The sequence below is a fragment of the Meriones unguiculatus genome, chromosome 10, assembly GCF_030254825.1.
Source record: "Meriones unguiculatus strain TT.TT164.6M chromosome 10, Bangor_MerUng_6.1, whole genome shotgun sequence".
Lineage (NCBI taxonomy): Eukaryota > Metazoa > Chordata > Mammalia > Rodentia > Muridae > Meriones > Meriones unguiculatus.
In genome coordinates, this window is record NC_083358.1 from 113,862,552 (window position 1) to 113,882,218 (window position 19,667).

Sequence of the window (19,667 nt, forward strand, 5' to 3'; positions counted from 1 at the left end):
TGATACAAGAACATTTGCTCAAGTATATTCATAGTAGCGTTATTTACATAGCCAGAAACTAGAAACAAGCCAGATGCCCCTCAACTGAGGAATGGATATAGAAATTGTGGCACATTTACACAATGAAATACTACCCAGCAATTACAAACAAGGAAATCATGAAATTTGCAGGCTAATGGTGGAAACTAAAAAAGATCATCCGGAGTGAGGTAACTCAGAAGCAGAAAGACTTATATAGTACATACTCACTTAAAAGTAGATATTAGCCATATAATATAGGACAAACATACTAAAATCTATAGTCCTAAAGAAGCTAAAGAACAAGGAAGACCTTAGGGAAGATGCTTAGTCCTCATTCAGAAGGGCAAACAGGATAGACATCAAGAGTAGAAGACAAGGAACAGGCCAGGAGCCTTCCACAGGGGACCTTTGAAAGACTCTACTCATCAGGGTATAGAAGGTGATACTGAGACTCATAGCCAAACTTTGGGCAGAGAGCTGGAATCCTTATGGGAGAAGAGGGAGACAGAAAGATCTGAAGGGGACAGGAGCTCCACACGGAGAACAACAGAACCAAAAAATCCTGGGTCTAGGGGGTGCTGCAGAGATGGATAGATACTCTAACCAAGGACCATGCACGGAAAGGACCTAGATACCCTGCTTAGAGGAAGCCCATAGACTGCTCAGTTTCCAACTGGGTTTCCTAGTAAGGGGTACAAGGAGCTGTCTCTGACTTGAACTCAGTGGCTGGCTCTTTGATCACCTCCCCATGCAGCGTGCAGCCTTGCCAGGCCACAGAGGAAGATGGTGCAGCCAGCCCTGATGAGACCTGATAGGCTAGGATCAGATAGAAGGGGAGGAGGATCTTTTATCAGTGTGCTAGGGAAAGGATATAAAGGGAGAAGAAGGAGCATGAGTGGGAGTGGGAAGAGATGAGAAAGGGGCTACAGCAGGGATATAAAGTAATTAAATTGAAAAAAGAAAAATAAAGAAAGAAAGGAAGGAAGGAAGGAAGGAAGGAAGGAAGGAAGAAAGAAAGAAAGAACACATGATACAAGGTTCTTTTTGAAAAATATTTATTTTTTATTTTGTATGTATGGGTCTTTTGCCTGCATTTATTTAATGTGTGTGCTGTCACACACACACACACACACACACACACACACACACACACACACACACACACACAATTTGTGCCTGGTCAGAAAAGGGCATGGAATCCCTGGGAACTAGAGTTACATGTAGTTGTGAGCCAATCGGTGGGTAGGGTTCTCTAGAAAAGCAGCAAATGCTGTTAACCAATGAGCCATCTTTTTAGTTGGGAGACAATTTTCTTAAGTTCAAGAATAAGTTAGAAAGATTAAAACAAAGATTTTAACCAAAGACATAAAATCAATGCTAATAAGTAATAGGAAAGAGAGTGGATCTGAGGGAGAAGGGGAATGGAAGTGCCTGGGAGGCATGGACGGAGGGGAAACTGTGGTCAGGATGTATATTCAAAAAGAAATAATAAGAGTTTTCATCATATTTTCCACTTTACTGTACTTCCTGGAATATGCATGCCCTCCTGTCCAGCACAGTAGAGCTAAGTGCATAAGTTACTGAAATGTGTATTCACCGCAAGTCAAGAATGTTCATTTCAGCATTGTTACAAAATTGCAAAAATTATGTCTCAAATGTCTGCCTGCTTTGAAATGGATAAATAAATGTCACCTCACTCATGAAACATAAATAAATAAAGCACTAAAAACAGACTAAGTAGACAAGTAAATTGATTTCAAAAATTCAGGACATTTTTTTTTCTGGAAAGAAAGCAGACTGTGAAATTACAGGATTCAAAACTATTCTTAGCAAAAGTATGTTTCAACATAGAGAGTTATATTATTTTTATTGAAATTTTTACTTTTTGAGAATTTCATATATGGATACTGTATTTACATCATTTGCACACCTCCCTCTCCCCCTTCTAACTCCTCTGATCTCCTTACCATCTCCCTCTAAAATTTATGATCTCTTCTTTAATTGTTACATTCTTTTTCACTCACTCTCTCTTTCTCTCTCACCCCTCCCTTTCTCTCTACTGTAGTTCATTTAGTGTTGTTCAAGTATGTTTAGGACTGACCATTTTGGATTGCTGACCTACTGGTGCCCATCCCTGAAAATCTCTGACTCTGTATTAGCAACCGTTGACTGTAGCTCTTCATCTAAAGTTGGGTCTTGTGAAAATTTCCTAACTCATGTTGACCTGTCAACTGTTGATATAATTATGCAGGTTTTGTTTAGACAAGTATATTGTTGACATTTTATTGGTTTGGCATTCTGTCATGTCTGGAAGACTATCTCACAACAGGTGTCCTGGTCCTCTGGCTCTTAGAATCATATTGCCACGTCTTCTACAATTTTCCCTCAGTATTAAATATAGAAGTTGCATTGGATTGGGATTGAAGACCCTATAGTCACTTATTTATTTATTTATTTATTTTTTGCATTTTGGCCAGTTTTGTCTTGCTGTAATAGTCTCCATCTGCTATAAAAAAGAAGCTTCTTTGATAGGGATGAACATTAGCTAGGTTTGCATGAGTGCCATCCTCGAGAAGAGTTCAAATCCAGTTAGCTGTCGGTTACCCTCAAGGTAAAAGTGATGCTGTTGCTACTTTGGAGACTGGTTTGGCTAATTAAGATTGCAAATGAAAGATTAACAAGTTGTATATGTAAAGCAGGGTTTGAACACAAAATTTTCTACTGAAAGTCTAAGCTGCTTTCTACATCATGGGACTGCCATGTCATTCTTAGAAGTTTAACACCTGAAATTTTTTCCTGTTCAATATTCAACTCTCTGCCAATCACGGATCTCATTTGCTGTTTGAAGAGAAAATTTAAAACATAGAGATCACTGGTAGTGGATCACTTTTTTCTGAACACACAGACTCAAACCTGATTGGTACTTTTCAGATGGCTTGATAGAAAGTGCTTCAGTGTGGGCAAGTGGGGGGCATTTGTGAAGCACCACATCTGTTTAAATTTGTTTTAAGAATTTTTTTTATTAGCTTTACATCCATGTTGTAGGCCCATCCCTCTTTCCCATCTAGTCCCACCCTCACTCCCTCCTCTTCCCTCCTCCCCTTTTCCTCAGAAAAGGGGAGTTCTCTTTTTCCATCCAGCCCAGCTCACTAAGTTGCATCAGGACTGAGCATGTCCTCCTCCCCTGTGGCCTGGCAAGGCATTCCCTCCAGGTGGAAGTGATCAAAAGCTTGTAAGTGAGTCTGTGCCTGATGCCATCCCCACTTTCTTTTCTAGGAGACCCCCATGAAGCCTAAGCTGCCCATCTGCTCCATCATGGTTGGGAGGTCTAGGTCCAGTTTGTGCCTGGGCCTTAGTTGGAGGCACAGAATCTTACCACATCTTGATCAGCTGCTGAGCAGCAATAGACACTCTCCAAATTCTTTCTTGTCCTTTGTGGATATTAGGATAGATCAGTAGTGATTCTGTGAGAGACACCCCTGTTGTAGACAATGTCTTCTTTCACTCCATTCCACTCTCCTTGAAGTGCAATGTTATAATAAGAAATAAATTAACATAACCCTCATACAGGCAAGTGGATCATACACACACACACAAAACAAACAAACAAACAAAACAAAACCCCACACTGTAAATATAGCTCTGACATGCTATTCCCTTTTTAGTTTCTGAATATGTTTCCTACTGGCAAGCCAGAGTGTAGTATTTCATCTTTTAAATCTTTTAATTGTTTAGTCATCCATTCATACCGGCATGCAGACTAACAGGTATCATTATGGCATTTCCAGGCATTGTTTTGGTTGACCTTCCTCCCTAGATCTCTCTACATCTCACCTGTATCCTTATACCCTCAGTACTCTTCTTTCTACTTCCATGTCTAATATATTCCGCAGTCCTTCCCACATTTTCCCTCAAACATCTCTATTTTTCCCTTCTCATCAACTCACTTCTAGTATTATGGCCTATACTCATGTTGACTCCCACGTAAATATATGTGTGGAAAAGGTAGAAAGTAGGATTCACATCCCAGACAAAATGTTCAGTTATTTGCCTGTCATACCTCACTTAAGATAATGATTTTGATGACGGTATCCTTTGCTTTACAGAAACTTTTCAGTTTCATGAGGTCCCATTTATTGATTGTCGCTCTTAGAGCCTGTGCTGTTGGTGTTCTGTTCAGGAAGTTGTCTCCTATGCCAATGAGTTCTAGGCTGTTCCCCACTTTTTTTTCCAATTGATTTAGGGTATCTGGTTTTATGTTGAGGTCCTTGATCCACTTTGACTTTAGTTTTGTGCAGGGTGATAAATATGGATCTATTTTCATTTTTCTGCATGTAGACATCCAGTTGGTCCAGCACCATTTGTTGAAGATGCTGTCTTTTTTCCATTGAATGGAAAAGTTTCTGTAAAGCAAAGGATACCGTCATCAAAACAAAACGACTGCCTACAGATTGGGAAAGAATCTTCACTAACCCTTTATCTGACAGAGGACTAATATCCAGTATATACAAAGAACTAAAGAAGCTGAAAAGCAGCAATCCAAGTAATCCAATTAAAAAATGGGGAACAGAGCTAAACAGAGAATTCTCGACAGAGGAATATCGAATGGCAGAAAAACACTTAAAGAAATGCTCATCCTCATTAGCCATCAGGGAAATGCAAATCAAAACGACCCTGAGATATCACCTTACACCCATCAGAATGGCCAAGATGAAAAACTCAAGCGATAACACATGCTGGAGAGGTTGTGGAGAAAGGGGAACCCTGCTCCACTGCTGGTGGGAATGTAAACTGGTACAACCACTCTGGAAAGCTATCTGGCGCTTTCTAAGACAAATAGGAATAGTGCTTCCTCCAGACCCAGCTATACCACTGCTAGGTATATACCCAAAGTTTGTTCAAGTACACAAAAAGGACACTTGCTCAACCATGTTTATAGCAGCTCTATTTGTAATAGCCAGAACCTGGAAACAACCCAGATGTCCATCAACGGTGGAATGGGTACAGAAATTGTGGTATTTTTATACAATGGAATACTACTCAGCAATCAAAAAGGAGGAAATCATGAAATTTGCAGGCAAATGGTGGGATCTAGAAAAGATCATTCTGAGTGAAATATCCCAGAAGGAGAAAGACAAACATGGGATATACTCACTTATATAGACCTATAAGATATGATAAACATAATGAAATCTATACACCTAAAAAAGATAAGCAATTGAGCGGACATGGGGTAAGATGATCAATCCTCGTTTAGAAAGACAGATGGGATGTGCATTGAACGTATGACAGGAGTCTACTGAGCGCATCTGAAAGACTCTAACTAGCAGTGTTTTCAAAGCAAAGACTCATGACCAAACCTTTGGCAGAGTACAGGGAATCATAAGAAAGAAGGGGAGTTAGTCTGATGGGGAAAGGATAGGAGCTCCACAAGGACCAAATATATCTGGGCACAGGGTCTTTTCTGAGACTGACATTCAACCAAAGACCATGTATGGATATAACCTAGAACCTCCACTCAGATGTAGCCTGTGGTAGCTCAGTAACCAATTGGTTTCCCAAAGTGAGGGGAACAGGGACTATTTCTAACAGGAACTCAATGACTGGCTCTTTGGTCTCCCCACCCCCGAAGGGAGGAGCAGTCCTGTTAGGCCACAGAGGAGGGCTTTGCAGCCAGTCCTGAAGATACCTGATAAAACAGGATCAGATGAATGGGGAGGAGGTCCCCCCCATCAGTGGACTTGGAAAGGGGCACGGTGGAGATGAGGGAGGGAGGGAGGGAGGGACTGGGAGGGAATGAGGGATCGGGACACGGCTGGGATACAGAGTTAATAAAATGTAACTGATAAAAAAAAAAAAAAAAAAAAAGACCAAAAATAAATAAATAAATAAATAAAAATAAAATAAAATAAAGATTGCCTGAACAGAAAAAAAAAAAAAAAAGATAATGATTTTGTAATCTATATTCTTTTCTTCCTTCTAATTTCATTTTTACATTTGGCTTCAGCTCTTTACTATAGCTCTTTCCCCCTGTGTAAAGCCACCTGTTTTGGATAATTCTTTCTCCATGCACATCTACAAGCCAGGTCTTCATTGGCCCAAGCCAATTGAGTTAAATCCATCTTGCTTTCACCACAATTAGTTGAGGTTAGTATAGTCCTAAACCAATAAACAAGCAGCACTTCTCTGGCTACCAGAATTAGTTCAGAAGTCTTTTTTTATAATTTTTATTTTTAAATATTAATCACAGGTTATTTACTTTGTTTCCCAGCTGTAGCCCCTTCCCCCATTCCCTCCTAGTCCCACCCTCCATCCCTCATCTCCTCCCTGCCCCTCTCTAAGTCCACTGCTAGGAGAGGTCCTCCTCCCTTTCCATCTGACCCTAGCTTATCAGATATCTCCAGAGTTCAGAAGTCTATCTACTCACACAATCCAGTATGCTCCTTAGTTATTTTATGATGATACTAGGCCTTCCACTGGACATGTGCTTTCTGGGGCTGGCTCAACTCCATGTCTGCAGGCACACGTTTTATTTTTTAGTACCTTAGTACTAAATAAGTAGATGTTTTCCACACCCTCTCCAGCATGCATCATCCTTGGAGTTTTTTATCTTAGCCATTCTAATGGGTGTGAGGTGGAATCTCAGGGTTGTTTGATTTGCATTTCCCTGATGACTAAGGATGTTGAACATTTCTTTTAAGTGTTTCTTCACCATTCGATATTCCTCTGTTGAGAATTCTCTGCTTAGCTTTGTACCCCATTTTTTAATTGGATTACTTAGTTTGTTGGTGTTTAACTTCTTCAGTTCTTTATATATTCTGGATATTAGTTCTCTGTCAGATATAGGGTTGGTGAAGGTCTTTTCCCAATCTGTAGGCTGTCATTTTGTTCTGATGGCAGTGTCCTTTGCTTTATGAAGGTTTTCAGTTTCATGATGTCCCATTTATTTTTTATTTTTTTTAATTTATTTAATTTTTTTATTATTAGTTACATTTTGTTAACTTTGTATCCCAGCTGTATCCTGCTCCCTTATTCCCACCCAATTCCACCCTCACTCCCTCATCTTCTCCCTGCCCCTTTCCAAGTTCAATGATTGGGGAGGACCTCCTCCACTTTCATCTGACCCTGTTTTATCAGGTATCTTCAGGACTGGCTGCAAAGTCCTATTTATTAATTGTTGATCTTAGAACCTGTGCTGTTGATATTCTGTTCAGGAAGTTTTCCCCTATGCCAGTGAAGTCAAGGCTCTTCCCCACTTTTTCTTCTAACAAATTTAGCATGTCTGGTTTAAGAGGAACCCTCATCCATTGCTGGTGTGAATGTAACCTTGTAGAACCACTTTGGAAATTAATCTGGCACTTTCCCAGAAAATTAGGAATAGTGCTACCTCAAGATCAAGCTATACCTAGGCATATATCCAAAATATGCCCCACAATTCAATAAGAACATGTGTTTAACTATGTTCATAGCAGATTTATTTGTAATTGTCCAAATCTGGAAACAACCTAGATTTCCCTCAATGGAGGAATGGATACAGAAAGTATTGTACATTTATACAATATAAGACTACTCAACTATTAAAAACAAGGAAATCATGAAATTTGCAGGCAAATGATAGAAACTAAAAAAGATCATCCCGAGTGAGGAAACCCAGAAGCAGAAAGACACATATGATACATATTCACTTATAAGTAGATATTAGCCATATAATATAGGATAAACATACTAAAATCTATAGTCCTAAAGAAGCTAAAGAACAAGGAGGACCCTAGGGAAGATGCTTAGTCCTCATTCAGAAGGGCAAACAGGATAGACATCAAGAGTAGGAGAAGACAAGGAACAGGCCAGGAGCTTTCCACAAGGGACCTCTGAAAGACTCTACCCATCAGGGTATAGAAGGTGATACTGAGACTCAAACTTTGGGCAGAGTGCTGGAATCCTTATGAGAGAAGAGGGAGATAGAAAGATCTGAAGGGGACAGGAACTCCACAAGGAGAACAACAGAGCCAAAATACCTAGGCCAGCGGGGCCTGCAGAGACGGATACTCCAACCAAGGACCATGCATGGAGAAGATCTGGATCCCATGTACAAAGGAAGCTCATTGGCTGCTAGGTTTCCAAGTGGGTTCTCTAGTAAGGGGTACAGGAGCTGTCTCTGACTTGAACTCAGTGGCTGGCTCTTTGTTCACCTCCCCCCTGAGAGGTGCAGCCTTGCCAGGCCACAGAGGAAGATGATGCAGCCAGCCTTGATGAGACCTGATAAGCTAGGGTCAGTTAGAAGGGGAGAAGCTCCTCCCCTATCAGGGGACTAGGGAAAGGGCATAGGGAGAGAATAGGAAGGGTGGGTGTGAGTAGAAGGAGATGAGGGAGGGGGCTACAGTAGGGATACAAAGTGGATAAATTGTAATAAAGAAATATACAAATAAAATTAAATAAAAAATCAGTATATATTTTATTTCTTAGTACCCCCACTAACTTGAGTTTGTCACCATAACATTAAAAAAGTTTTAAATGTTTTTTAATGTGTGTGTGTTCATATGATAAAACAAAACATTCATATCAAAGTTGGACAAGCCAACATAAAAATAAAAGAAGTCAGGAGAAGGCACAAGAATCAGAGACCCCTCACTCACATTCTGGATTCCCATAAAGTATTAAACTGAAAACTATAACATACATTCAGATGATGTGGTGCAGACCTTTCTAGGCCCTGTGCATGCTACTTCATTCTTTATGAGTTCATATGAACTTTGCTCAGATGTTTTAGAGGGCCTTGCTCTCATGCTATCTTCCATTTCCTCTGTCTCTCCCATTTTGTCAACCTCTTCCATGTTTGTTTGTTTGTTTGTTTTTGTGCTCCAAGGAGATGCATTTGATAGAGACATCTCATTTGTACCTCACTATTCCAAAGTCTCTCTTCCTCTGTGTGTGTCTCTGTAATGCCTGGCTGTTTGCCTCTGTATTTGCTCCCATCTACTGCAGGAGGAAGTCTTTCTGATGATGGTCGTTTCTTGGTAAACCAAGAAGCACAGGTATGGTTTTCCATCTCATGGAGCGGGCGTTAAGTCAAAGCTGACATTGGTTGATTATGCCCATAAAGTTTGTGCCAACATTGCCTGGCAGACTGTAGATCAACAGTATTATGTTTGAGTTAGTGTTTACTTTTCTAATTTTGGTAGCCTGAGGCGTTACTTTCCATCTCATAGATACTTGAACACGGGGGGAAGGTCCTATGTAGGCACTATCTCAACTTCTTCAAATTCAATGAGTTGTATGAGTGTTGTCTTTAGTAATGAGGTCTTGCTCTCCTGTGGAAAGCAATCAATTGTCTTGACAACAGCAGGTGTTGTTTGGGGATTTCCATGGGACCTTGTCAGGCAACAACTTAGTTTGTTGAAACCCAGACCTAGCACTGAAAGCATCATTTGGTGACGAGAGATGGCCAATAAGGGTTCTATTGCCCTCATTATTTGGTGACTTCTTTACAATCTTTTCTATTTTATAGAAAGGTTCCACTGAACTAAGTTTCTACACTTCCACTCAAATGTTCTTTAATTATAGCTGTTTCTCTTCTCATTTCCTCCCCCAATCCTATGTCTTCTTCTCTTTCCCACCTGATCCTTCTGTTCTTAATTTTCTCTACCCCTATCTCCAGCTCCAGTCTACCCATAAAATCTATTCTATTTTCCCCTTCCATGGAGATACATGACTTCCCTATCCAGAACCTTCCTCTATGCCTAACTGGTTATAATTTATTTAATAGCTAATATCCAGATATCCTATATTTATCTTATTGGGTTTGTGTTACCTCACTCAGAATGGATTTTTTTTCTAGTTACATTCATTTGCCTGAAAATTTTCATGATGTAATGTTTTTTTTTTTTTTTTTTTTTTGACCTGGGTAAGTCAATTTATTAACATAGTTGACTCAGGCATCTGCAATGGTGACTTCAGCCTCCACTCCTGGCTCAGTACTGATTGAAGAAATCTGTTTAACAATCCCCGAAGGACTGTGTAAGTCAATGAGTCGCTTGTGGGTTCTCATTTTCAAATGACCCCATTTCTTGGGACCTTCACCACAAAGGGTTTTTCTTGTAGTGCTTCTCAGTGTCTTGGAGGCATGCACACCGGCCTTTAAGTTGTGTATTCCTTTCCTTGGTGCCTCTGATCAAGTCAGTCAGCACACTTTCTCCAGCCATTTCATGTTGCGGCTGGTGAGCATGATTCAAATCCGGTGAATCGCCACCTCGGTTCCACCGATGCCTTTCCAGTATCTTTAAAAGCCATGGTTGCGGTGTCTTCCTGACTGACTTGTTCCTCAGCAGGAGCGAACAGCAACAAGTCAGGGCTGGAACAGACTGAACACAGCTCTATGGCATGCACAACCACGTCGCAGAAAGCATGATGCCATTTCTTTTAAAGAGCTGAGTAATACAGCATTCTGGAAATGTATCACATATCCTTTATCCTTCTTCTGCTGAAGGACAAATAGGTTGTTTCCAATGTCTATAGCAAGATCCTTTTCTAGTGTATAACAGGAGTGGCATCCAATCTAATTGCCAGTAGGTCCCGGTTTCCCTCTGAACCATCAAGAGCATCTCTATCAGACAGAATTCTAGGTTTTCCAAACCTCACTAAAATACCCTTTAATATTGCTTATAGGATTTGAACAGCCCCACATCTCCAAAACATTCTATATCCTTCTTATAAATCAGCTCCTTAAGCCTGTGTTCCACCAGTTACATCTATCAGGTCAACAGCCATACTACCTGGTAATTGTTTTCTTTATTAGTTACTGTTAGTCACTGTGACAAAATACCAAAAAATAATTAATGGAGGAGAGGCTTATGTTGACCCACAAATAAAGAGCATATGTGTTCTTTATAGTGAGTACGACACTGTGGCTTAAGTACCTGAGGTATCTGTTTTACCCAACTACTCTCTCACATATATGGATTTCAGTAAAGTCAACACATGGAAAGAAAGTCCAAGAAGAGCCAGCCTAGTTGTGGGACTTTGTGGATTTTTTTTTTTTTTTTTTTTTTTTGTATCTCAGCAGAGATCTTAGGTGGAATCACAGACAGATACACCAATTAGGGTCAAGTGACCCATTTATGTTAACTAAGTTATGTGTTACAAAGGTCCCACAATCTACCCAACCTGGGGACTGTGCCACAACCTGGGGACTAAGAATCCAAGGAGATGAAGCCATGCAGGACATTTTATATTCAAACTTTAATAGTGCACAAGCCCACCTCAGTTCTATCATCAAAGATGCTTCATAGGTCTGATGCAGCTGAGAGGGAAATCGAATTTGAAGACTCAGTTGAGAAATCCAAATCAGATGTAGCAGTGGACACCAGCTCTGAGATCACCACCAAGGACCTGAAGGAGAAAATGAAAGTTGAGGAGGAGGCAGAGAATGTAAGAGATGCACCTGCTAATGGAAATGCTAATGAAGAAAATGAGGAGCAGGAGGCTGACAATGAGATAGATGTAGAAAAGGAGGAGGAAGGTGATGGTGAGGAAGAGGACAGAGATGAAAATGAGGAAACTGAGGTTTCTATGGGCAAGTGGGTAGTTGAAGATGATGAGGATGATGGTGCTGACACCAAGAAGCAGAAGACTGATGAGGATGACTAGACAGAAAACAGGAAAAGCAAAACTTAAGACCATTGTGACCCATTCCCCCTCCACTCCCGATCGCAGAATTTATACGTAGTCACCGTAGAGTAGAGAAGCAGTGGGCAGTGCCACCCACAGATGACATGAGCTCTCCACCACCCCACCCAAACCACAACATGAATTTGCAACAGAAGAAAAAAAGAACCAGCACTACCCATTCTCATGCCCATTTTTTTAAAATACTTTAAAAGGAAATTTTGTTTGCATTTTTCATTTACATTTTATTTTTTGTACATATTAGGGATCAGCCATTTTTAATAATAGTTGACCAAACCAGCATTCAGACTGTTCTCTGTCCTCTTCTGATTTTACCTGTATTGAGACAATATTTATTTTAATCTCAACGGAGAAAAAGAAACTTGTTAAATACACACACCACCACCACCATCACCAGAAACAACAACAAAACAATCGCATTCAGAGCATTCCAGTAACTTTTCATGTGTATGTATTTAGCTGTACTGTAAGTAGTTGGATTGTATGAGATGGTTAAACAGGCCAAAGATAAAAGATTTTCGGAGGGCTCCAAGATGGCAATGACCAGTATGCATGGTATTGGGGAGCAGAGGATCCAAAATCCTGAAACTGATGAGTGGACGGTCAACTGGAACCAGAGCATTGACTTTGAGGCTTCCCAAGCTAGAGAGGACAATCCTTGAGCTGGGGCAGATTGAATACAGGCCTCCCGTGGATATCGCCTGGGTCTGGGAGTGGTGAACTGTGGACACCCTGCACTTTTGTGTGGGCCTGAGGACTCTCTGCTCTAGTGGCCAGACAGTAGACCCCACCGCTGCACCCCCTGCACTTTCACATGCCCCAGGGACGAGTACTTAGCCACAGGTCTGGGGACCCTCTGCTCTAGTAGTAAGCCAGATAGTAGATCCCACCGGCTATGCTGCAGACCTAAATCTAAAAGTAGAGTGCAGTGGGGCGCCTGTGCTTTCCACATGTACCTGTGAGCGAGTGCGTGCACAGCCCCAGATCTGGGACCCCTCTGTGCTACCAGCCAGACATCGGATCCTCCTAAACCCCTACTGTGGACAACATCGGGATCCCTGGGAGAGCGTTCCCAATATCCATGTCCCTATTCTGTGTGTCTCCCAGTGGAGTCCAGGAAAATAGTGCCTGGATACAAGATGGTGCAGTCCAGACAGATAGGAGTGATAGGAGGAACACAGAGTCCAACAGGCCTGCGGGCCACTGAGCCATTCAGGGAGCCTGAGCCTGAATCCACAAACCCTGCCAGCATCCCCACCTATGCTTGTGTCCCACCCTTCTAGGCAACTACAAGACCTTACCCATGGCCTTCAGAGTGAGCTCCCACACATGCTACCACGCTTGTGCACATTGAAACACCAACATCCATTCTCAAACCCCTGAACCTCTCTCAACTTCCTGAGGAATACTCATGACAGTCGGACCCAGTCTGCAGTACAGGCTCTAGAAACAAACAGCAAAGGTTATGTGCAACCAGATGGCTAAAGGCCAGTGTAAGAACACATCCAACAAAAATCAGGGCATCATGGCTTCACCAGCAACCAAAAAAATCAATGGATATTTTAATTCATCAGAAACACAGGAAAATAATCTTAAATCTATGCTTATCCGGTTATTAGAGGCACATAAAAGGAAATGAACAATCTCTCAAAGAAACATAGGCAAATACAGCCAAACAATTAGAAGACATGATGGGCAGACAGGAACCCAAATTCAAACAGATGAAGGAAATGATGCAAGACATGACAACAAAATTAGAATAAATAAAGAAAATACACATTGAGAAATGCCTGGGATGGAAACCCTAGCAAAATGATTGGGAACCAAAGAGGTAAGCATCACCAAACAGGATACAAGATATGGAGGAGAGAATCTCAGGCACTGAAGATACAATTAAATGAATCAATACATACTTTAAAAAAGACATAAAATCCAAAAATTTCCTGACACAAGAGACATCAAAGAGATAAAAAAACAACATGAAAAGACAAAACCTAAGAATAATAGAAATTATTATTCTTAAATAATTAAAAAGAAGATTAAAAAGAAGATTCCAGGCTCTATGACCCAGAAAATATTTTTAAGAAAATCATAGAAGAAAAATTTCCTAAATTAAAGAAACAGATGTTCTTTTTTTATTTTTTGTATTATTATTATTATTTTTTTTTCAATGCAGTTTATTCAGGAACCTTGAACAATCCTCGGACCCTGGGGAAAGCCAGCCCACAGCTTAAATAGCCTCTGGGTAGCCAACCCCAGTGTGCTACGTGGGCAATGCAGATAGGTCCACATACATGGAAGCAAGCCAGATCCTCAGCCTTAGCCAAATGTGGAGTTGTACAGATGTTCTTAAACGTACAAGAGGCCTACAGACTAGACAGAAAAGAAACTCCTTGTATCACATAGTAATCAAAACACTAAATCAACAGAACAAAAAAAATATTGAAGGCAGCAAGGGGAAAAGGCCAAGTAACATATAAAGGTGGACCTATCAGAATTACACCAGACTTCTCAACAGAATCTATGAAAGCCAGAAGGACTTGTGCAGATGTCATAAAGACATAAGAGACCACAGATGTCAATCCAAACTACTATACCCAGCAAAATTTCAATCAACATAGATGGAGAAAACAAAATATTCCATGACAAAATGAAATTTGAACAATATCTATACAGCAACCCAGACCTACAGAATATAGTAAAAGGAAAACTCCAACCCAACGAGATAAAATATACCCAAGAAAACACAGGGTATAGATAACTACACACACACACACACACACACACAAAGCCAACAACCACACAAATACGCTATCACTAACAACTCCACAATAAAAAGGACCTAATATTTATTGGTCATTAATATCTATCAACATCAATGGACTTGACTCTCCAGTGAAAAGAAACAGACTAACAGAATGGTTGCAGAAACAGAATTCAGCATTCTGCTGCATTCAAGAAACACACCTCTACAAAAAAGATAGACAATATCTCAGAGTAAAGGGATGGAAAGAAGTTTTTGAAGCAAACAAACCCAGAAATCAAGCTGGAGTAGCCATCTTAATATCCAATAAAATAGACTTTCAACCAAAATTAATTGAAGGAGATGGAAAGGGACACTTCATTATCATCATAGGAAAAATCCACTATGAGGACATCACAATCCTGAACATCTATGCCCCAAATACAAGGACAACTGAATTTGTAAGTGAAACATTATTAAAGCTCATATCACACATTGATCTCAACACCTTTATAGTGGGAGACTTCAACACTCCACTCTCACGAAGGGACAGATTATTAAGACAGAAGCTAAATATAGAAATAATGAAACTTACAGAGGTCCTAAATCAAATGAACCTAATAGATGTCTACAGAACCTTTCACCCAAATTCAAAAGAATATATTTTCTTCTCAGCACCTCATGGAACCTTCTCCAAAATTGACCATATAGTCAGGAACAAAGCAAGTCTCAACATGTGCAAGAAGATTGAAATAATCCTATCAGACCACCATAGTCTAAAACTAGATCTCAAAAACAACAGAAATAACAAAAGCCTATACACACATACAAACTAAACAATTTTCTACTCAATGACAGCTGAGTCAGGGTAGAAATATAGAAAGAAATTAGAGACTTCCTAAAATTCAATGGAAATGAAGGCACAACATATCTAAAGTTATGGGACACCATGAAAGTAGTGCTACGAGAAAAGTACATACCACTAAGTGTCTCCAGAAAGAGGTTTGAGGCATCTGATACAAGCAACTTAACACCATAACTGAAAGCGCTAGAAAACAGAGAGGCAGACACACCCAAGAGGAATACACAACTGGAAATAATCAAACTCAGGGCTGAAATCAATACATTAGAAACAAACAAAACAATTCCAAGAATCAAGGAAACGGAGAGCTGATTCTTAGAGAAAATCAACAAGATTGACAAACCCTTAGTCAAACTAACTAAAAGGAGAGAGACACTATCCAAATCAGCAAAATCAGAAATGAAAAGTGGACAAAACAACAGATACTGAGGAAATCCAAAAAATCATTAGATCTTACTTCAAAAGCCTATATGCCACAAATTTGAAAATCTAAATGAAATGAACATTTTTTGATAGATTGTATTTACCAAAGTTAAATCAAGGTAAGAGGGTGCTGGAGAGATGGCTCAGAGGTTAAGAGCACTGGCTGCTCTTCCAAAGGTCCTGAGTTCAACTCCCAGCAACCACATGATGGCTCACAACCATCTATAATGAGAGCTGGGGTCCTGGCAGGTATACATGCAGAGAGAACACTGTATACATAATAAATAAATCTTTAAAAAATCAAGGTCAGGTAAATTAATTAAATAGTCTTTATCCTGTAAGGAAATAGAAGTAGTCATCAAAAGTCTCCCTTCCAAAAAACCCCCAGGGCTACATGATTTCAGCACAGAATTTTAGCAGTCCTTCAAAGAAGAGCTAACTCCAGTATGCTTAAAACTATTCCACAAAATATAAACAGAAGGAACATTACCAACCTCATTCTATGAAGCCACTGTCATCTTGATACCTAAAAGATACAAAGACCAAACCAAAAGAAAGAGAGAGAGAACTTTAGACTTATCTCTTATCAACATTGACACAAAAATACTCAACAAAATACTTGCAAACCGAATCCAAGAACACATAAAATATATCATCCACCATAACCAAGTAGGCTTCATGGATGAAGCCTATGAAAAGTGGACAAAACAACATGCCCTATCAGGCATGCAGGGGTATTTCAATATACAGAAATCCATCAACGGAATTCACCATGTAGACAAACTGAAAGAAAAAAAAAAACATGATTATCTGTTTAAATGCCATAAAAGCATTTGACAAATTCCAACATCTATTCATGTTGAAAGTCTTGGAGAAATGAGTGCTAAATGGCACATACCTATACAGCAAGTCTATAGCCAACATCAAACTAAATGGAGAGAAATTTAAATCAATCCCACAGAAATCTGGGACAAGGCAAGGCTGCCCACTCTCTCCTTACATTTTCAACACAGTACTTGAAGTTCTATCTAGAACAATAAGACAGCTAAAGAAGAACAAAGAGATACAAATCGGAAAGGAAGAAATCAAAGTATCACTGTTCACAGATGATATGATAGGATACATGAGTGACCCTCAAAATTCTACCAGAGAACTTCTTCAGCTGATAAACACCTTCAGCAAAGTGGCTGGATACAAAATTAACTCAAAAAAAAAAAAAAAAAAAAAAAAAGAAATCAGAAGCACTCCTATATGTAAAACACTCCTATATGTAAAAGACAGATGGGTCAGGCTCAGCATCTGCTTTGATAGTCTGCAGGGCAGTGGCTTTCAGAGGCCCTCTGTGGTAGGTTCCTAGTTTGTTTCCTGTTTTCTTCTTCTGGCTTTCAGAAGCCCTCTGTAGAAGGTTCCTAGGTTGTTTCCTGTTTTCTTCTTCTTCTGATGTCCAACTGTTGAGCAGAGTGAATGGAATTTTATGTAAGAAGTGGGAAATAGTAAGATCTGGAGAGGACAGGGTCTCCACAAGGAGAGCAACAGAACAAGAAAATTTGAACACAGGGAACTTCCTAGAGACTCCAACCAAGGACTATTCATGGATATAACCTAGAACCCCTGCACAGACGTAGCCCATGGCAGTTCAGTGTCCAAGTAGGTTACATAGTAATGGGAAGAGGGACTACCTCTGACATAATCTGATTGGCCTGCTCTTTGATCACTTCCCCCCGAGTGGGGAGCAGCCTTACCAGGCCACAGTAGAGGACAATGCAACCACTTTTGATGAGAACTGATAGACTAAGATCAGAAAGGAGAGGAGAACCTCCCCTATCAGTGGACTTGGGGAGTGGCATGCATGCAGAAAGGGGATGGAGGGTGGGATTGGCAGGGGAGGAGGGAGGGGCTTTAGGGGGATACAAAATGAATAAAGTGTAATTAATAAAAAAAAAGATGGATGGGCTGATAGAGAAATTAGGGAAACAACACCCTTCACAGTAGCCACTAAAAAATAAAGTACCTTGGTGTAACTCCACCTGAGTAATTGAAAGACCTGAATGAAAAACATTTCAAGGCTCTGAAGAAAGAAACTGAAGAAGATATCAGAAGATGGAAAGATCTCCCATGCTCATAAATCGGTAGGATTAACACAGTGAAAATGGACATCAGACCAAAAGCAGTATATACAGATTCAATGCAGTTTCTCATCAAAATACCAACATAATTCTTAATAGAATATAAAAGAACAATTCTAAATTTCATATGGAAAAACAAAAAACCCAGGATTGCCAAAACAACCCTGTGCAATAAAATGATCTAAGATATCTCCTTTCCTGATCTCAAGCTGTACTATAGAGCAACAGTAATAAAAACTGCATGGTACTGGCATAGAAACAGAATGGTGGATCAATGGAATTGAATTGAACCCACACACCTAGGGATACTTGATTTTTGACAAAAAAGCCAAAACAATACAATGGAAAAAAGACAGCATCTTTGACAAATGGTGCTGGTCTAACTGGAAGTCTACCTGTATAAAAATGCAAATAGATCCATATTTATCACCCTACACAAAATTAAAGTCCAAGTGGAACAAAGAACTCAACATAAAAACAGACACACTGAATCTGTTAGAAGAAAAATTGAGGAAAAGCCTTGAACTCATTGGCACAGCAGACAACTTTCTGAATAGAACACCAACAGCATAGTCAATAAATGGGACCTCATGAAACTGAAAAGCTTCTAAAGCAAAGGACACTGTAAACAGAACAAAATGACAGCCTACAGACTGGAAAAGGCTCTTTACCAATCCTCTATCTGACAGAGGGCTAATATACAGAATATATAAAGAACTCAAGAAGTTAAACAGCAACAAATCAAGTAAGCCAATTAAAAATGGGGTACTAATCTAAACAGAATTCTCAATAAAGGAATATTGAATGGCAGAATAACACTTAAAGAAATGCTCAACACCCTTAATCATCAGGGAAATGAAAATCAAAATTATTCTGAGATTTAATCTTACACCCATTAGAACAAAAACCTCAACTAAGATAAAAAAAACTCAAGTGACAACACATGCTGGAGAGATTATGGAGAAAGGGGAACCCTCCTCCATTGCTGGTGAGAGTGTAAACTTGTACAACCACTTTGGAAATCAATCTGGTGCTTTCTCAGAAAATTATAAATAGTGCTACCTCAAGATCCAGCTATATCACTCCTGGGCATATATATGAAATATGCTCAACTATATAACAAAGACTTTTTCTCAACTATGTTTGTAGCAGCTTTATTTTTAGTAGCCAGAAACTGGAAACAACCTAGATATTCCTCAATTGAGGAATGGATACAAAATTGTGGTACATTTACATGATGGGATACTACTTAGCAATTAAAAAGAAGGAAATCTGGGGCTGGAGAGATGGCTCAGTGGTTAAGAGTGGTCTGCTCAGTGGCCTGCTCTTCCAAAGGAAATGGGTTCAGTTCCCAGCACCCACATGGTAGCTCACAACTGTCTGTAACTTCAGTTCCAAAAGATCTGATACCCTCACACCAATGCATATAAAATAAAATTAAATAAGTTATTAAAAAATAAAATCATGAAATTTACAGGGAAATGGATGGAACTAGAAAAGTTCATCCTGAGGTAACCCAGAAGCAAAAAGACACACATGGTATCTACTCACTTATAAGTGGATATTAGCCATTTAATACAGGATTAACATACTAAACTCTATAGTCCCAAAGAAGCTAAACAACAAGGAGGACCATAGTGAAGGTGCTTAATCCTCATTCAGAAGGGCAAACAGGATAGACATTGGAAGTTGGAGAAGACAGGGAACAGGTTAGGGGCCTACCACAGAGGGGCTCTGAAAAATCTATCCAGTAAGGTATCACAGCAGATACTGAGACCCATAGCCAAACTTTGTCCAGAATACAGAAAAT

General features: G+C 39.8%; 1 protein-coding gene and 1 pseudogene across 1 annotated transcript; one reads left to right on the forward strand and one right to left on the reverse strand.

Moving 5' to 3' along the window:
- Positions 1–9,949: 9,949 nt before the first annotated feature.
- Positions 9,950–10,308, reverse strand: LOC110541558 (small ribosomal subunit protein uS10-like; annotated as a pseudogene).
- A 987-nt stretch (positions 10,309–11,295) lies between these two features.
- On the forward strand, positions 11,296–11,664 carry LOC110541559 (prothymosin alpha-like). Its single transcript, XM_021628285.2, has one exon. It carries the CDS (start codon positions 11,296–11,298, stop codon positions 11,662–11,664), a length of 369 nt encoding a protein of 122 aa, XP_021483960.1.
- Positions 11,665–19,667: the final 8,003 nt, after the last annotated feature.

What these genes read in the sequence shown, in the direction of transcription:
- LOC110541559 (XM_021628285.2), top strand. Translation starts at nt 11,296, where the DNA reads ATGCTTCATAGGTCTGATGCAGCTGAGAGGGAAATCGAATTTGAAGAC.